Raw genomic sequence first — 20,710 nt, 5'->3', positions numbered from 1 at the left:
TAAATAACCTTGTAGGTAGGTACGCTCGGCCCTCACATGCATTAAAGTGCGAATGATGGGTTAAGTAAGCGTATGTCGTCATATTCATTATAAGCCCTCTGCTTCTTTATTGCTCAGCCTGTCCAGTTCTTAAATGGAGGACCTGTTATTTTTAAGTGTAATCTTTTCAAACCAACAACAAATCAAAAATCAAATTTTGGAGTTTCTTTTTTATATCTGATTTTCTTTATTTTAGGATTTATGTGCACATTGCAGCAGATAAGAATGTGAGTAACAGCCCGTGTCAATTCACTGAGCTTCCAGATAAAGAAAGGTTTGTTTTATACATTTTCAGCCCTATGATCGTATAATATCATGTCGCGTAATATACCTGTAATGAAAACGACTTTTACAAGCAAATCTCCAGAATTGTTCCATGTCTGTACTTGGTAGCTAATTCCAATTATACATCCCTTCTTCTGATTTTGGAATTCAATTTGGCAACATGACGGGTCCTTTCATATTCAGTAACTGGCGTGTATGTGTAAGTCTTGTAGCTGGGAGCACACGATGTGAAATCCTGATTTCATGCAGAGATAAAGTGGCAGACGTACAAGAAAGGAACAGCTATCCCGCCTGGAACGAGAGCATAACAAATCTATCTTGAAAACTCTGATCGCATAACATTTATAACAATGGTGATGTACATATCATATCACAACAATTAGGTACCTAAAAAAAAAATTATGAGATAATCCTAGAGTAACATATTAATTAAGCTTTGAAAAAGGTCCATCAAGGTCCATCAAGTTCAAGCTTGCTGGGGATCCAGAAGAAGGCAAAAAGCCCTCATTGAAGTGATTTCCAATTGTGCCTCAAAAGGGGGAAAAAATTCCTTTTTGACCTCAAAAATCTGATTTCTCACTGGATTAACTATAACGAATCCTGGCCTTATAGCCAATTATATTCCTCTATATTATTCTTAGCTAAAAAGTTATCTAGCCAAATTTTATTTCTGTTTATTGAATAAAGTCTGTGAAAGTCTACGTTTCTATTGTTCTTACTGTAAAGAACCCTTTCCGCTGCTCTGAGTGAAAATCCCTTTCTTCACGTCTGAATAGATGACATCTTGTTCCCCGCACAGTCCTTTCGATGAACAGGTTGGTGTCGTTCCTGTGTTAGTGTCTTTTTTTTGGGATGGCACATTGTTTAAGGATCAGTGGTAGGCAGGGTATGTCCCCTGGCAGCGACAGTCTGCCCGGGACAAATATATCAAATTTTACTTTGAGGCAATTTTTACTTATTTGTTGCTACACAGATAATAAATTTTTTGTTAAATATATATTCTAGGAAGTGCTCAGGCAGCAAAACAATCTGAACCGTTATATAATTAGTCTGTTTACTAAATTAACAAAACTGTAGTCTGATTTTTGCGAAGAACTGGATTCTGTGAAAAACCCAAAGGGCGTTGCTGCATCCAAATTCCTCCTAATGCTTGAAAAGGGTGTTTAGCTTCCCCTAATCCTGGTTACTTACCTGGAAATTACATTGTTTTGATCATGAGTTCTGTAAATATAAGTACTGTTGACAGTACGGATGATGAATATCTTTTGTTACTTGGAGTCCAATTGCTACATACTTGAGAGATAATATCAATTAGCCCAGGTCTATAGTGAGCGAAGCATTGTCCCGACTCTTCTCCTGTTCTCAGGTCGCTGCCTTGACTTCTAATGAAGAGGGCGGTGAAGAGTGGTAGAAGTAAATCTCGAGCCGGGTTGGGTTTCTTTAGTAAATACGTTGCTTGCTTCAATGGCCACAACAACTATTTCTATAAGCCGCTGCTAGGTAAGACTCTTAAAGGGAGGTAATATGCAATCTTCAACTTCAGCCTTACTTTTAGGAGAAGTTGCAGCTCCTGCAAGGCAAGTAGGTGGGGGGTCGGAGAAAGAGGCAAATATGTATTGTGGAATTCTGCAGAATCTCCCAATGCAGTTACAACGGGGGGAGGGGACAAATGAAAATTTAAGGGGACAACACAGCTATCCTGTGCGTTGAACTGGATAAGATGGATGGAGAGTCCCTTTAAGTTGCAATGTAAAAAAGTAGTCTTGCCTCTCGAGATACTTTCACTAAATTAATGAACGTTAATTGGCTGCATTAGCAATGTTAATGACTCATTTGAATAGAGATGAACTGCATTAAATGCCTCCTATTTCAATAAATACTCGAGGGTTTATAATTGGGAATAATTGGGTTCTTATCATAGGATATGCATAAAATGTAATTGTAATTGAAACAACGCCACACATTGAACAGCTATTAAAGTGCAAGTTGCCATGACAACTGTTGAAACCTGCAGAAACGAAAAGGAAAAACAAATGTTATCACCGTATTAATATATATAAAAAAATGCTTCCATTGACTCTCTTTATAAACATAAACATACAGTTTGAAAAGTTGCCATTAGTGTACATGTAGCCTTTATGGGTGCTAAATGTAACAGTGATACAATAGATGAACAGCTTACCAATTCCCTTATGTTACACGATTATAAATTGTACATTGAAAATCCATTTTTTTTTAAACCCTAAAATTGAACCAGTTATTTGAAGATGATATTGGTTTTATTTCGGCAGAATTCAATTAAGAATAATTTAGAAATAAAACGGTGTTCTGAGTCTCTAGCTTCGGTGGAGCTCACAGATCTTAAAACTGACGCGTAAAACAATATTCTGTATGTCACCCGGGGTATTGCAGTATGCATGTTTTGTGCATCCAGCTCCCCACCAATCTTATTCAAAGTAGTTGTAAAAAAAGACATTTAAATAAGATGCTTTTCCATCACACTTTGCATTTGTTTCCCAGGATATGTCCAACAGCAGAAACGAGCACCGATTTGTGTGATGAGTAGGTTTGACTTGGTTTGGGGTAGCTATGGGACCCAAATTGGAACATGAACTTTTAAATAAAATGTAGACGGGGACAGTATAGGGTTTCCATTGTTAGTTTAGGAGAGGGGTACGGGCTGGTACAAGTGTGTAATGTCATTACTGTAGGGGTTTTGCTTATAGAGTGCTCATAGGACACTGAACTTCATGTTGTCTTTCTACTCCTGCTGTGCCATCCTCTCATAGTACTTGCAGCAACCTCTGTCATTTATCACACTGTGCAACGGAACCTCGGTGACATCCCAGAAAAGGACGTTTGGGTATTTAAAAGCCCTGAAAGTGCTCACTTTGAGTGCGGTCACATTCAATTGCTCAGCTTGGGTCCTCGGCTAGCAGAGGGAACGCCGGGCTTTCTCTCAATGCTTAAAGCAGCATGACCTAATAGTATACCTTCCAGAATTTTATATTGCCTCCTTCATCGAGAAGGGGGTCAACCTCTACGCCAGTGCGATTAGATCTGCTGCCATGTTTTTACAAGGAAGATGTTCCACTGCGTATATGTAGATGCACAACGTGACAACCTTTAAAAGTCTTCAGGTTGGGTCTTTGGCAAATGTTTCTTCTTCTCTCTTTCCCTGCTGTAGGTCTCTCTCTCTCTAGTACCTCATCTAGAACAAAATGAACTTGTGCTTGTATATACTTTGTACTTTTTTTTTTTATTAGTATTTTTTAATTCCTTCCCTAAGTGTATTTTTCCACCTGGACTTGGTTACCGCTGCCTCTCTTTTAAGTCATTAACAGTAGCGGTAAATGGAACTATTTATTGAAGAAAAAGAACGTAGCATTTTTCCGACCAAGCACTGCATACACTTCAGTCCAAAATCCATTTTGCACGCGTATTTCAGTATGCGTCGCTAACGCTTTTAAATAGTGCCAGATTTAATTCCCTTTTATTTTAACAGTCTCGTCCGTTTCTTAAGCCTGCTTACCGAGATAATGTGTGTTTAATCAAATATCCCTTTTTTCAATAATCACATTTGGAATGCGTGCAGCGTTAACTAGTAGAAAGACTTTAAACCGATCGCGTTTCACTGTGTGTTAAAGTGGTAAGGATATGTCAGTGTGTGACTGGTGAGCTGATTGGCGTCCATAAATGAGGAGTTGGCATTTCGTGCTGTAGCAGATTGTACCCGCTGCAACGGGAACAGACGAGGCGGCAAAATCCCAACAACTAACTTTGGGCAAATTGGCGACGGCGGCTTTTGACTTATTACTCGGTGGAAGTAGGACATCTTTATTTAAGTTCTTTCTCTGGCACATTTGAATATATGTAGCATTGCGTACAGAGAGAGTGACCCCGAAGCATTAGAACGTTGGTATCATCTTCTTGTATCTTTGCGGGTTCTGGCAGCCGATTAAAAGATTTGTCCCACCTCTTGTGCATTTGCCGTTCCACTGCGGAGGCAATTTAATAATAGCTCTTGATACTTTGTTGTAGGAGGTGGCTCTAGATTCTAGAAGTTCTGTTGAAGGCCTAATTGAAAATTATGGAACACAAAGGCAGCAGGTGCTTGTCATTTAACACAACAATTTAATTTCCCGATATCGGAATTGTTCGCTTTTTTTTTCTCGCGCACTGTTTAGCCTTAACTCTCTGTGTGCTAGTGGGGTCCGCTCCCACCCCTGGTGCTAAACGAATGATCTAATTCGGTTGCTCAGAAAAGATTTGATTCTATAAATTGCTATGGGCTTAAAATGTAATGGCAGAAGACGGATGAACAGGCAGGTCCAGCACCTCTTCTTATAAGCAAATGTAGTTTTGACGCCATGTGCTGTGTCTTGTAGGCTTGGTTTACATATCGAGAAATGTGCCTGATCCTGAGTTTTATTGTATGTTAAAGTAGACGCCGTTTGTAAACGGTCAGTATTGATGCTGTAGTGGCAGCTTATGGATTTCCTCTGCCGTTTCTTGTGAGGATAAGTAGCTTTTCAGTCTCGCAGGACACTTTGACAGCTCCTTCTGTTTATTCAGTGGATTCAGATGTGTTGAAAGATGTTAGTGCTAGGACAACTATTGTTGGTTTTATTGGTGCTTTTGGGGAAATTGCACAATAAGATCTGTTATGAACAAAGCTGTCTTGCTGAGTGATAAGACTTTCCTATAAAGATTTCGTTTGAGGAGGCCGATTATCACTGAGAAATAAGACATTTAAGGCAAGCTTTTAGCTTTGTCTTAGGTTTTGTTAAGTGCCATTATATTCTGTAGCATTATAAAGTGGGATGAGATAAGTTCACCATGCAAGACTGGAAGTGACTAGTTTGAGCAATAACTGATTAGTAATTATTAGTAAATGTTTGGTTTATGAATAATTGCGCAGAAATTCTTCAGTTTGAGTCAGGTTTGCCATGTATCTAGCCTGACGATGGGATATCTAGCCATAGGGTGGAAATTAAGTCATACAAGTGCCAAACTGATGGTCAAATGGAATCCGGGTATGCTGGGGCGTTCGTAATAAGGGAAGCAGTACCTTTCTTACATTTACAGTCTATCCGTGTATTTCCTTCCTTAAAGATAATTCTAGGCTTTCCTTGTTTGGGTCTGTTGTACGAGTGAACAGCTTCTAATACAAATACAGTACCCGATAAAAAAATGGCTCTTAATTTTAGACGTGAAGCTTCGGCCTGCAACCTACGAGGTTGTGCGAGTGGTAGAGAAAGAGAAGCGTCCCAGCACTTCTCTTTCTCTGAGCCTCTGTCTGCATTATTCTGGTCTCCTGGAGTGCTTCAAGAGGCCAGGAAAACACAGCGAAACACCGCGAGAAGCGACTCACCAAAGAGTAATGAAGCGGAGAACGAGACAAGAACAAGATTTTTTTTTTCACGTTTGTTTTATTTGACTAAAATAACTTTATTTAGCATTCGGTTTGACCCCCTTGACATGATTTCATTATCTTTTGTGTTCGTACATTCACAGACAATCCGTGCTATGTAAACACTAGGCCAGTGCAATCAAAACCAGCTGCCTCTCAATGTTGCCAAGCTCTCTGTCAGAGATTAAGTTATTGACTCATCCCAGACTCTTTGGCTCACAATCTCAGCATGTTGTTTACTTAAGATTGCCTATGACCCCGTCACCCCCAAAAACTCACTATTCGTTCGTGAGTCGGACAAGCTCATCGCTGATGAGTCCACTTTATTTTGTTTACTAATCTCGCAATGAAGAATATGTGAAATGGCGTCCATATGGCCCTTGAGCTTAATTTTTTTATTTAGAAAGACATTTTAAGATTGTGTGAAATAAAATTGGATGAATCCAGATATACCAGCCAAGCTTGCCGTAAAGTTTTTTTTTATCTATGTTGGATGTTTTGCCTGCTGGTTACTGGGGTAGGCTGAGAATCTGACATTTGCAAGGAGCACCACACTAGAAGAAGCCTGCTACGGATACCCTTATAACATGTTCTCAAACCACTCTTCTGGTTTGATTATTATAGTTTGTTTATGAAGTGGCAACAATTTACACAGCACTTCTTACAGTATATGTATTCAATGCCTATGGCAAAACTAGAATTACAATGTAGAGGGAATAGAGTGAAGAGAAACATAAGGTATGGAAAAAGGAGAGGTTGTTTGATGGTAAATGCGGATTGGAGGTTAATTCACCCCTTGTAGCTTCTCCCACCCTGTGTGTAGCTAGCCCTACTCCTTCAAGAAGCCACTCTCACAGAAGAACCAGAGCTCAGGTATGATTCTGTATTATAAAGGACCAGCCTAGAACTTCTGACATGGCAGGATAACTGAGGTTGGCCATTCTTTAATGCATCGCGATATCAGGGAGCTGAAACATTGACATCGGACACATTTGGTGCCGAGAGAAGGAAAAAAGCTAAAAAGTAAAACATCTGATACTAGACAAAGAAGCGTACAAATTGTCACCTTGTCTTTTAAAAGGCATTAGTAGTTCAAGGGACAAAGAATGAATTTTGTGTGGACCACACCATGCTTATATTCAGTGTGCTTCCCGCAGTATGCTTCATTCTGTGCCCTCACATAAAGCATAGTTTGTGTGTTGAGACGAAGATCATGAAATCTCATTGCGTTAGCTGGATGTAGGGTCAGAAAGAGACGTTGACTGGGATTGGCTTGCTTTTGTGAGAGAGAAAAAACTAAAGTATGAGTTTGGAGTTTTGGAGATTCAACGTTATGAAGGATTATAACAGAAGATGATTTCCAAGAAAAGGACCATTCAGCCATTCAAACTTCAGTGTCCAAGTACATTCCATATTGTAACTTAAATGTTAAGTTGTGCTTATATTTTAATGTTTTGTGAATTAAAAAAAAATTATATATATATATTTCTGTATTAAAATGGTTTCTCAAGAGAACAGGCCAGTTGTTAAGCTTATTGTAACTTGAGCTCTAAGCAGGGGGCAGTCATGGGTTACAACTTTCTCAGTGATTTAAACAAACTCAGTCAAGATATGATGACTCATGTGGGGAAAACTGCATTTGGCCAACATATTTTAGCTCTGTGTTGTCTGCAGTGACTTGTATATTTTTGTTTAGCATGCAGTTGTGTGTTCTGCTTCATTGCATCATCTGTTTAGAACGAGTGAACTGTTATGGGCTCAAATAGATGCCTGGCTTGACCAGTTCTTTGAAATGCAAGAGAGTCGAAGCTGAGTTTTTGTTGGGTTGGTTCAGTTTTGCCTTCTTGGACATCCCTTAAGATGCTGAATTTGATTTTATGAAGATATACCTTTAGTACCCCCTGGCAGCAGCCATGGTGGGACATATTTTGAGAGTCTGCAGGATTCATTAAAACGCACACAGACTGAGTGGGTACCAAGATCTCACTTGTCCCTGACCCCATAGGACTTCTTCTGATGGACCTTGTTATAATTCTTATACTGTAGCTGTAAGGTTAATGCTTACATGACGATTTAAAAAAGCTGAATGATTAGATATGAAATGCTCTTGTAGGCCCTAAAATCTTGTTCAAAACTTACACAAAATGTGATCCCATAATACATTTGTTCATTAAAAACAGTTTGTCTTTTAATTCTAAAAAGAACCTTATACACATCCCAGCGATACAAGGTGAAATGTAACAAATTTGGTGTTTATGATTCATGTTTAGAACAGAGTGTTCAATGAAGCATTTCAATGCAATTTTAACACAATAAGTGAGGCAATCAAGAGATTTTTTTCCTGTACCTTTTCTATGTTCTGTATAGAACAGTGTAGTTATGGTAACCTTAGATTTTCAGTTCGAAGGACTGTGTGGGAGTTTGTAGAATAAGCACCGGCATGGGTACAAAAGACAGAATATTCTTTATATATATAAATATTCTGTCTTTTGTACCCATGCCAGTGCTTATTCTACCAACTCCCACATATATACATACATTTACACACACACACACACAAGTACTGGGACACCTGACCAGGTGTCTGTGGGAATTTTTGCCCATTCACCCAGTGGAGCATTTGATGATGTTGGATGAGACGCCTAATTCGCAATCCCAGTTCCAGTTCATCCCAAAATTGTTCGATGGGGTTGAGGTCAGGGCTCTATGCAGCTCAGTCAAATTCTTCCACACCAAACTCATCCAGACATGTCTTTATGGACCTTGCTTTGTGCGCTGGGGCTCAGTCATGCTGTAATAGAAAAGGGTCTTTCCCAAACTGTTCCCACAAAGTTGGAAGCAAAGCATTGTCCAGAATGCCTCGGTATGAAGAATGGGACACACCAAGACATTTTGAGGAGCTGAAATACGGAACAGGTTCCTGCCGCAATATACCTGTTGATGGCTGTTTGTGTGCCCTGGGTAAAGCATAGAACACTGGGTTGTTGATTAATCCAAACGTTCCTTAGCAATTCATACTGTATTATTGATTTTGATAGTTTGTAAAGTGCGATCAGACTATACAATGCTTATCTTAGGCTTACTTTTTACTGTTTGACATACATCTTCAAGCCTGAGAACAATTCGTTTGGTAACTCTAGATAAGTGCTAATACCTGGAAGTTTCCCAGTCCTGATTTCTGGAGCCAGTTAACACTTTAACTTCCAGCAGTCCTTGCTGTGTTTTGTAATATTGAGAATGGAGGTGGTATTTGTGTCTCTGACCGTATCCAACAAAGAGCTTCTTTCGGCTTAATGTCCTTGCTCCAGGGCATTGTCTTTTTGCAACTGTTATGTGATTACTTGGAGTATGGGATATCTTGTATGGGATTTAATTAAACTTTTAGTTGTATTCTTCGTAATAATTTCCCATACCTAGTAAATTAGACAGCAGAAGATCAGTGCCTTTTAATCATGATGCCATGAAGTGTATACCCCATACCACTAGTGTTTTTTTTGTTTGTTTTTTGTGGTTGGAGGCATATAAGTAAGATTTTGGTCAAATGTAAATTAAAATGCAAGCTGTTGAAACGACCATGGACATGAAAACATCATTTAGACTCTGCAACTACAATGAGCCAACATAGCATTTCGCTGTCTCACGTCTGTTAATTTCAGAAATAAGCATTCTTGTCCTTGACGGTCATTTAAATCTGCTTTGGGATGTTCTCAAGGTGGAGCACATTGAAAGTGATGCTAATTCTATGGAGAGCTAGTTTTGAAAGTGATTGATCCATCCATTTACTGAAGATCTTTGTATCCTCATAAACGAATATGATAGTGTTGTGTATTTTTAAGGAAGACGTTTACAACTTGGCTTACTAAGGGGTCATTATCGAAAGCAATTAAATACTTGGGACTTGGGAGTTCATCTTTGTGTTCTCTATACATGTAAAAAACAAATCTACTTTGGAAAAATATTGTATTTCTTTCTCCAAAGCAACAACTTGGACAGCCAAAAGAACCGATTCCAGAACATGACACTTTGAGGCTCTGAAGTATGTTCAGTTTGATATAGTTCAAAAATGTTTAGGCACTGGGGCTTATTTTTCTCCTGAGAGTCTGTCGAAACTCTAGAACTGAAGGTATTTCATCAGAGGCAGTGCTCTCAGGACAAACTCCTGCAGTACATTAAACACAGTCAGAATCTTAACCGTTCCACATAAAAATCCATCAGATTAAAATGAAACCAGCAGTATACATTCGTGTTGGCTATCCGCTAATTTAACATTTTCTAGCTTATGGCAAACTTTGTACTCCGTCCTGCGGTACACCGTATCTCCTTTCAAGTACGCAATGTACATTTGCTCAAATTTCTTTTCAAAATATAAAACATAAGTGCCTTTTAGCAATAGAATTGGTATATGTTTTTGTTGGCGTTTTGTCTACCAAGCGCGCCCAATTGATTCCTTATTGAAGCAAGGGACCCTTTTTTCTCTTCACTCTTTTTTTTTTCTTTCTTAAAGAACAGTTATGTACAAAAATATAACTTTTTTTTTTGTCTTTTACATTTAATCCAAAATCCATCAACTCTCCCTTTTTGATCAGAAACGACATACAAATACCATAACCCCCTACCCCTTTCTGATGTCCTTACCTGATCCTTTATAACATTAGGTCTCTCAAACTGTCTATTTGGAACTGGTCCTAGATAGAGGTAATGTAATAAAGTCTGGGACATTATGGTGCAGCTCAGATAAAAGTTATTAATTTATACAAATTAAATTGTATTGCATTTTAAGTGCTGATTTAAGTGCATTTTAAGTGATGTTTAACCTCCTAAAAATGTTACATCAAATAAAGAATCATTATAGAATTACTAATAAGTAATGTAACTTTCTAGATCATGGGGAAATACTTGAATGTCACACTGTTGATAAATCTGGTATTCATTTCCCTTAAACGTGCGGACATAATGTTCTTGGGTTTTTTTGTGATTTTGTTGAATGGAATCTGGCTTTTTGTAAATTTTATGTTTTAGTAGTAGTATATTATCAATACATACAGTATCATATAGTGTAAGGTATTATAGCGCAGTTTGATTAAGATATGTATGCGGCCAGTGCCTGCGCATGCATTTAGAGGCAACTACAAAGAGATCTCAGCAGTTTCTATCATCATCTCAGAGAAGAGACTGAAGAATGTTAATTAAAATGTGGTTATTTTACATATATGTATATATTTTTGAATTCATCTTTTCCTGTCTAAATTACCTTTTTTTCCCCTTCAGTATCTTTTTGTGAATTTGAAGTCCACTTCTGCTGTACATCCCTTTCCCTGAATCATCATGGAGGATGAGTCTGGGTCGTTGGTTAACCTGGCTCCGAGCCCCCAAAGTGAAGCAGTAGCTCATGATCTTCAGGAATTATCCTTGCAGTCTGTCCAGCAATTACCCCCTCTGAAGGAAAGGAAGAATGGTGAGTAACCCAGATCTCTACCATTCTAACCATGAAGCGCCAATACGGTTTACTTTATTTGACCATCCCTGTCTATGAAGAGGAACTAGACTCAACTCATGCTCTGTGGCATGTGCCTGTCATCAAGCTTAGTTGAGTGAAGCATTGAGTGAAGGAAGGTTAACTTTGATATCCAAGTATATACAGAACCTACAATGTACATACGTTTTAGGAATAGTTTTGTGTTTTGTTTCTTTTGGATTAGTTGACACTGTTTTGCGGAGCCAATAATGAAAGAATTTACATGCCTTTCCCCTCCTGGTTATTTTTGATCTGTATGATATAAATTCTTATTCTATTTGTCTGAAAAGACACAACAATCCTAATGAGATCCAGTAATTGAACACACGGCTACACCAAATGCTTTAGTTTAAAATGTACAGCGATGTATACATTGTGGCACATTAGATAACTACGTAATTTTCTTGTAATACGTTTCTAAAACTGGCCCAGAAACATCTTGCATGAATTTTAGTCGTTATAATGTTTTAATTTATGTTTCAATGCTGGTTCAGTATCTTCATCCAAAACTGTGATGAACAAACCTTTCTGCCCATCTGCTAAAACGCAATGTACAATCCAACGTCTCCTTTGTAATTATACGGCGAGGGATTTTTGTGAATGGTTCTTCACCCATGACATGACTTTTAGTTTAGCTTTTGATATTTATTAACAAAGTTGCCCGTATAACTTTACCCAACAACCAGCTCTCATTTGCTCTCTCTGTCTCCTTTAAATAGAATGAAAAAAGTAGCTGTGAAAACCAAAGGCCCTACTGAATCTTAGTAATACTTTATTTTTAGTGTTCGATATGTTTTTCTGTCGGCTCTGACAGAGCGCATGTATTTATATTTTTGCACTATGTCTGTTATTGCTATAAAAAGCTTCTAGCTTTGCCCTGGTAGGAACGAGAAAGCGGCTATTTCCATTAGCCTTTATTTTTTTATTATTTGTATATGTATGTATATGTTATAGTATTACGTATGTAGTATAGATATCGAGATATAGTCTTCGATTTGTTACAATTCCAATTCCGGTAAACGAGCCACATCTTTACTTTTATTTTCACCTCACAATCGCACTTTTCTCTGTTTGTGTTCATGTGTAGGATGGTTGTTGGGAGAACAGCTGGAGGACGTATTATTAGAGCCTCAATTATGGGGGATGATAAACACGGAAGTAAATGTAATCAAATAAGGCGAGCATCCCACCCAAATGCTTTCATTTTTGTTTGTCATAAGATACATTTGCTGAGCAGGAAGAAAACATTTTGTATTCGTCTGACAAACAGGGTTCCATTTCCCAAATCCCTGTTAGTTGTGTGCGCAGAGCATGTCTACTGCTGACCGAGCGTTTAGTATCTGTATACTTAACCCTACGCCAGCGGCCGCTATATGTGTTTCTAATCTAACGTAATAATTATCCGAGACACATTTCATATTTTGTATCTCCTTTTATCCATGGAGACCGGGCAGGCTTGTTGACTTTATTTTGTTGCCATGCTTGTTAACATCCCTCCGTGAGCGGCATAGCCTGGGACTGCCTTTAAGTTCTTTAGCATTTAATCATGTATAGGAAGCACACGCATGTTAACATTTGTAGTCATTTACAGAGGAACCGTAAACTGCCAAAAGGCAAAACAGCTTCTGCTTCCTGTTTTGCAAGTTTTTCCCTCATATTTTTTGTCTTTATCCAAGCTAAAAAACTTAAGCCTCTAACCGGGTAAAACCAGAAAGCACACCTCTCGTGAGAGAGAGAACGAAAACCATAGCGTTTCCAGCTCTGACCCTGAGGGTTTCCAGAGTTTTAGGAAGGGTCTAACACGTAATTGAACAAGAACCAAAGTGTGTCAATGAATCGTTTAGCTCCCTGATTTAATGATTCTGTGTTCCTCAAGAAAAGAAATGGACATCTCGTCTTGCCACGAAACTGATTTGATGAGTGTAAAGGTTGCATGGTTGGGTTTGGAGCAAATAACATATTCTGTACATTCTTATTGAATCTGCTCTGGAATATTAAACAATCATACATTTTCACCTTCTTCCTAACTTTCTACCACGGGGCTGACAAAAAGAGACAGGTTTTATGGGTTGTAATTCACTGGGAATATAATGCCGCCAGGGAACTGGTAGATTCTGCCTAAAAGACAAATAACTATTGCACCTGTAACCTGTTGAACTACATTTTATGAGCATATGCTGTGGGAACTTGGCGGGATAAGAAATGTCTCCTTACGGACGTTATGTCTTAAGTGCAAATCCTCCACGTCCCAAAAATACGTGTTTTATGATGTGCGGGAAATGTACTTTGGACTAGTATGTAAAAGTAAAAATAAAAAATAAAGTAAAAGTTCGTATTGTGGTCTTGCAGTTAGTCATGAAATAATAGCCCAGGACTTAACGCTGTAATCCTAGGTCAAAGCTCATGTTTTATCGACAAAAGCCTAGCTTATTCTGCAGCACCGTACAGTTTTGGAGACTAATTTTGTTTCCAAAACTAAAACAGAATTTACTAAGCGTTGAAAAACCGACGTCAAAGTTTGTTGGAAAAAAGTTAAGATTTGAATGAAGAAACATAGAATTTCCCAGCAGATAATGGAGTTTAGCTTTAGTGAGTTTGTTTTAGCGTATTTACAGAAGCGTTTACTCAAGGTCGGCTGAAAAGATTTATACATAACGGGAAATCGTATCGGCAGATTAAGGTGATGGGACAACAGACAGAGGAAAGATGGATGGCCCAGAGCAGACTGTATAACTCAGCACAGCGAGAGCCGCCTTATCTGTCCTCCCCCACGTGTTCATCTCTACAGAACTCAGGGGGCACGAGGCAAGAATCCAACTCACAATACATCACAAATCCGTTTATCTACTCTCATTACATGCAATGTATATAGGGTTGGCATAGATTGCATTCCATGACTACGAATGAAAAGCAGTGCCACGTTTCTAATTAGCCGGGTCCTGTTCATCGTGGGGTGATTAATCTGGAAATATTGAAAAGGTCTTAATAAATGAGTTCCATTAACACAGGTGTGCTCCAGAGTCTGATTCCTGCCTGCTACCTGAATAGAGTTCTGTGCCGTATACCAGAGGTTGGTTAATATTTATATGATCTTGGATGTCCCGCGCACGCACGCAGGGTCAGTGCCCATTCATTCTCACCTAGAATTTCAAACTGTATGCTAGTGTACAAAAAGGCCACCAACCTTTTCAGACTGTTTACTATAGAAACTCTCTGCAAAGAGTACAGAGAAAGTAAATGCAACAGCAATATAAACGGTTTAACCTAGCCGTACTCTACTATAATTGACCATTTTTACCGTCCCTACAATTCTTTCTGATGTATAACTCAAATAATTTGATTAAGGGGGTCTGACGCATTTGTTGATATAAGTGGTAATCTGGCTACTGGGAATGTGACAACACTTTGAGCTGATTGTGTTGCTTTTTTGAGCTCAGAGGGTTAAAAAAAACCCTAAAAACAAATATGTTCTAGAGACGTAATATGCCCTCAGCATATTCTCCGCGTTATCTAGAAGGGATCAAGTGAGAGAGATTTCCCATGATGTATGGCTTGGGATTGGTACTGCCAGTTCCCACAGTCTTTAAATTCCCTGTGCATCAGTCAGTGTCGAGGAGGAACCGTCTTGAAGCCGGAAAGCATGTGAAAAAAGCACTACAGCCAAAACCCTTCTCTCCAGGGACTGCGACCTCTGCGGTGGACCATGCGCTGACATTTTCGCGAGAACTTTGGGGGAATTCTGAAAAGGACTGATCCTGTCTGCTGTCACAGCTTGATGCCATTTTCTGTCCCGATTAAACGTCCAGGTCCTTGTATGTTTTTCCTTTCGGCTATTTTTCCCCCCCTGGTTTGTGTAAAAATAGCCACTTTAAAAACGCACTTTTTTCAGATTTCGTTTTTATTGTCGTTCGATCTATCCCATGAGCTACTTCCAAACAGCCAAAGGATACTGAATGACTTTCAGACTTCAGTGGTGTTTGATGAGGATGAGTAGCTATTGGGGTAAGTTTGACTCGTATGGAAAATAATTAAGAAACCCGGGTTTCATTATGTCAAATGGCAGGTTTAGATGCTGATGGTATCTTTGTTAGTGTTTTGAATGTAAGGCCGTTATGATGAGCCCAGAATGTAATATAAATATGGATTGGCCATAGCTGGATTCCCCACACTGAAGAATAATCACCAAATGAAGCATTACATGTTTTACGCATAGCCGCTGACGGTACGGTACAATCCATTATTATTGAAGTTGATGTCAGTGCATGTTCAGCGGCCGACTGGGGCGTTCCACGTGAGCAGTGCTAACTCTCCCAATGATTGTTAAGACTGCTTGCCGCCGTGGCCTTATTTTCAGGACGGTACTCGAAAAGGTAGGACTGCTGGCAGCTATGCGTGCATGTATGCAAAATGCTGGTTTGCGTTTCAGTAACTTAGCGATATGAAATAGATTCATTCTTTGTACCTCAATGAGACGACAACCATTGCAGCTCTAAACAGCTGGTGGTCCTCACACGGACGGAACGTCCTGCTCTGTTATTAAATGAGGTCACTCCATGACACATGTCCTTAAGAACTTTCTCCAAGTTCCTTTATGCGCTCATGCATTTGTAGCATATGAGAAGAGATTTTTGTTTTGTTTTACGTTGCCTTATGGTCATAAACGGGGTCAATGTGGTCATCCCAGTAAACTTTGAAAATACTGTGGTTTAATGGAGGGAAAAACAATGATGCCAAGTTGACAAACAACTTGATTACGTATCTTACAGCCTTTTGGTAAACGATATAATGTCTCAGTTTTCGTTACTAACGAAGACAAATGGAGGTCTATGGAGGAAAGGACTTTATTAGATAAACAGGACTTCATTAGCATTGCCATAAAGAATCAACTTGTGTGGTGAGCAGGGAAAGTCACTTAAATTAGCAAACATATTTTCGCAAATGCTAAAGTTTTACTGTATTTACTGTATTTCATTCACAAAAAAAAAACATTTTTTTAACAAGTGTTCCCTATTTGGTTATTTTAAGCTCTTTCCCGCATGTATAATGCGTTTCCACGCCTCGAATATGCCTTCTCAAGATAGGAAGACTTTCCTTTGACAGATTTCTGTCAATGGCATGTTAATGTTTTGTTTTTCGCTTGCTCGAAACTAGTAGAGCAACGTGGAACCCACATGAAATTTGCTGCATTTTAATGTGAATAGATTTTAACAAAAGATAATTCATGTTTGATACATGAAAATTCAACTATATAGACATGAGCGGTGCTAATGAACCTCCGCCATGTCTCCCAGCAGTACATTAGGTACCTATCTGGGTAATTATAGAATCTTCTGTAAGCAGCTGGAAAGCGATGTAAAAGCTGCTTTTTCTGTCTAATGTGTCTGGCTTAGGCTAGTTTAGTCAAGACACGTGCAGGATACAACGTGATTAATCTTGATTTCAGTGATATATGCGATTTAAAAAAAAAATCTGGATGTTTGTAGATGGTGCTGGGAACGGCTATATAGAATCGTATAAGTATTACTGTACTCGATGGGTTTTATGAATCCCTGAGGGCACAGAAGGCACGTTTTTCCATGTTTGCCGTGGACAAAATGTACTTGGCCTGATGTTATTCTCTCCCTAAACTAATCAACGGCCTGGTATAGCAATTTTATCCCAAGCTAAACTATTGTGAAATCTAAATGTGCTTTAATAGAGCGGGTAGATATCTTAAAGAGTTAAAGAGCTTTCAAATATCCAGTGTTCTTTATACTTTGATACCTTTAAGGACAATATTGTTGACGGCACTTTCAAGACTGGCGCGCTTTCTGGGGTTAAGCTACATCTTTCTTCACCCCCCATTTCTCTCTCATTTAGTTTACCATTGTAACTGTTTTTATAGTTCAGGACAGGCTGGGTAGGAATGCAGTTTTTTTATTTATTCACTTTTTTTCTAATTTTTTTTTAGTTCAAACAGTGAGAAACATCCCCCTTTGTTTCATTCTGATCTCCCTGTCTCCACGTATTAATATGGAAGGTGGGCATCACCAGAGGATCCAACAGAAGGGCCTCTGCCATACTGCCAAATACGTTCTGTTACACCACAAACGTCCATAATTCAAATACCCTTATTGTGACATTATTGCACACCAAGGCTGTTACATTGTATCTGTCAACTCTGCGCTCTTGCCATATTTATCGCCTAACCTAGGGGAACACCACCAGCCACCGCCTCTCCGCACCGCCATCCTTACTGGCTTATTAAAGCTATGGAGGACTGTGCCGAGCGCCTTTAAAAGACGGAGTAATGAGATATGACTTAATACCCCGGCGCTCCGCCTTTTAAATGTGCTCGACACAGTCCTCCGTAGTGTTAATAAGCCATTTAGAGAGATCAGCGATCAGAACAGCCAACATTTGCCAATTCCATGAAAATTTCATGGAATGAAATTGAAGTGTTCCATGAATTTAAATGAAACGGGAGTTACGGATTCCCAAATGAAATACTGTAAATAAAATATTGGCCTAGGTAGTAGATGAGTTAATGTTGGCACATGTTATATGTTAGGGATAATAGTACCAAGTATAACGTGTGCTTTACGATGTATTGAAATCCAGTTCCTCTTTGAACGCAGTAATGGGGTTTAAGTGACGCCGATGTTCACTCAGATACCCCTTTCTCGCTGTGTATGATAAAGACGTGCAGATGTACAACAAAGTGGTTGCAGATGCTGTAAAAGTTCTCTGTGAAATGTTAGTTTGATCATTAAAGAAAAGGAAAACATTCCTGACGTTAAAGGGAAAAAAAAAAAGGTGCTTGGATCTTTTAAGGGTTGGTGAAAGGGGCAATAACACCTAAATAGTTTCCCAAGGCTCTATGAGCTCTGTGTATAAGAGGATCAGCGTTTTACCAAATGTCATAGGCGTTTTCAATGTTATTTTTATTAAAAAAAATAATACCGGTAATAAAAAATAAATAAAATAAAATAAAAATACCCATAACGGCCTCTTTTAAAGGAACCTTCTATGACTGCGTGATTTATTCATTGCGTTACAAAGTACAGCCTTCTGCTGGAATTCTCTGAGCTCTCCCACCCTTCAAAATGAAACATTTCTGCAAAAAAAAAAATCAATTGACTCTTGTCTGTGTTTTTTTTCCCCCCTTAGCTAAAAAATACACCTAAGATTTGCGGGGCCATTTATTTTCTAGTTATACAAATAAATGCTTATATTATACAATGATATATGTTATGAATATAGTATTTTGTAAAATAAAAACTTTTTTATTAATATTAATCTGTGTTTTAACATAGCGATCTGAAGCAAGTCAGCAAGAAAGAAAACAACATTATTCATTTATAGTTACTTGCCTTGCAACTATACGTTTTAGTTTATGCGCGTGTCTTTGTGCATCTATTTTGGGATACTTATGGGAATTAAGTTCCGTGCCAGCGCCGATGACAGCCCTTAGTAGCTGAATCTGAGTATTGGAACTCAAAAGGTCAGATCGCGTCTTCTGAGCTCCTGGGGCATTGTCAGGGGTATAACAAAGAGAAGGAGGGATACACCAGGATTTTAAACCCATCAGCCATCAGGTGAAAGCCAGAAGATAGAATAGCAAATGCGTTGGGGAGTCTTATCGTAACATGTTATCACTTAAAACGTGTTCTGTGATCTAGTTAGGTTGTAAAAAATGCAGCATTATGGGAAATAACCCCTGAGATGAGCGTTGAGTATAAACACCAACATTTTTGGTTTATCTGTCTGGAAGAATAAATATTTCTAGTAGACAGTGTTTGGTCCTCTAGTGCTGAAGGTTGTTTATGGACTTGATGTTCCTCTCTACAGCTCTCTGACCTCTTCTGGCCAGGGGACAGTGAAAAATGTATGATGTGGCAGCAAGATTGCGGCCCTCACAAACAACAGAAAAATACATGTCAATGGGAAAAACATTGTGTTGATGATATGGAATGTGCTAATTCCACTTTAATCTAAGATGATGCATTGAATCTACAAAAAACATCTACATTATAGTCTATTACCTGCTAGGGTGTCTAATATACACATATTATCCTATCAGTAGTTGTTATTGTACTTACACATCTGATTTTCACACAACTGAACATTGATGGAAATTCTTAATGGTTTTTATAACTAATATTTGTTGCAGAGAAAGTTTGTAAGATTTCAACATTAAATCCATTATTATATAGTTGCTATTGGCTTCATGTAAATACCATCCTTTGTTATTATGAATGTACATAACGGTGCAATTACCAAAAGCATAAACATTGTGGATTCCATCACACTATATAGCCATATATTGCTTAGCCCGACACTACGTCAAGGTACCCCAAGTTTGGCGAGTCCCATCTCATTTTTCATGGCCGAGTTACAATTCATATTGTGCATTTAGCATGTTGGAAGGAAAGAAAGAACACACTGGCGTATTCTCTATACATTTATTTTGCAATATCGCCGAGTGCACATGATATATTGAAACAAGCAGTGACAGGTATTCCTTTGTCGCATATTTCTTTGGTATTTTTTTTTTACGGATGAGTTTCCAAATCATTCCAACTTAAGCAACTGTGTTGCAATGCGTCATTAATTTTAGTGTTATATATCAACCGGTGGAAGTAGATTTTAGGATAGTTTTGTTTTCCCGGCGCAACATGTATGCCTGAGTTTGGGGAAATCAAACATTAAAGGTAAAAATGTCGGGGCAAGCATGTTCACGAAACAAGGTGGGGAGGGGGGGTCGTGAATGCATCTGCATGTGTCTTTCAGTGCCAGCAAATATTTATGTGTAAATGCTGGGGCTTGTTCATCAGAAAACTGGTTATTGGAAAAAACACGGTGCTGGTTATAGAAGCATAGTTAATATTTAAAGTAAAACGCTACCCAGTGGAACCCGTGGTTTCGTAAAATATAATATATAGAACTCTTAGTTCCTCTACAGATTGTGATAACCATGGATTAAAGGCATGTAAAATGTTAAAACAAAAGCCAGGGACGTAATTTTTGTGGGACAAGAGGGAGCGGTTGCCTCAGGTGCCGCAAAGTATCTTGGGAGTTGAAATCTGCTACATTGTAAATGCTGATGTTTACCTGTACGCTAAATGTCCCACCTTATTTAGAATGAATAAAAATGTAAAGGGAAAAAATTATAAAAACAGTATTGTTTGTAGCCACCGAAAGCAGATAGCGCCATATAAATACATTTATATAATAATATATAGATTTGGAAATCTCAACAGTTTTTTTTTTTTTCTCTAAAACACCAATTTAATGCATTACTTAGCAGTAAACCCACAAAACCATCCTCCGTTCCATGCATGAAACAAACACTACCCTGCCCAAAAATACTATAAAAAACTGTAACATAAAAAGATGGGACTATTTTGAATTGTTACATTTTTGTATATTTGATTTTTGGTTGTTTTTCTTACTTTCGGTAGAAAGAGGAAAGAAAA

The 20,710-nt window shown here is 38.5% G+C and overlaps 1 protein-coding gene across 2 annotated transcripts in view; it reads left to right on the top strand.

The window, feature by feature from the left end:
* Positions 1–20,710, top strand: part of MRTFB (myocardin related transcription factor B) — an 89,494-nt gene that overhangs the window by 20,839 nt on the left and 47,945 nt on the right. For both annotated transcript variants that reach the window (XM_053471554.1, XM_053471553.1), the window contains 2 exons: positions 236–313; positions 11,006–11,192. In XM_053471554.1, the coding sequence (XP_053327529.1) occupies positions 11,063–11,192 (130 nt within the window). In that variant the 5' untranslated portion in view covers positions 236–313; positions 11,006–11,062. The remainder of the gene's footprint in view (positions 1–235; positions 314–11,005; positions 11,193–20,710) is intronic.

This window comes from Spea bombifrons, chromosome 7, assembly GCF_027358695.1.
Source record: "Spea bombifrons isolate aSpeBom1 chromosome 7, aSpeBom1.2.pri, whole genome shotgun sequence".
Lineage (NCBI taxonomy): Eukaryota > Metazoa > Chordata > Amphibia > Anura > Pelobatidae > Spea > Spea bombifrons.
The sequence above is the reverse complement of the archived record's forward strand: the minus strand, read 5'-3'. Positions and strand labels throughout refer to the sequence as shown.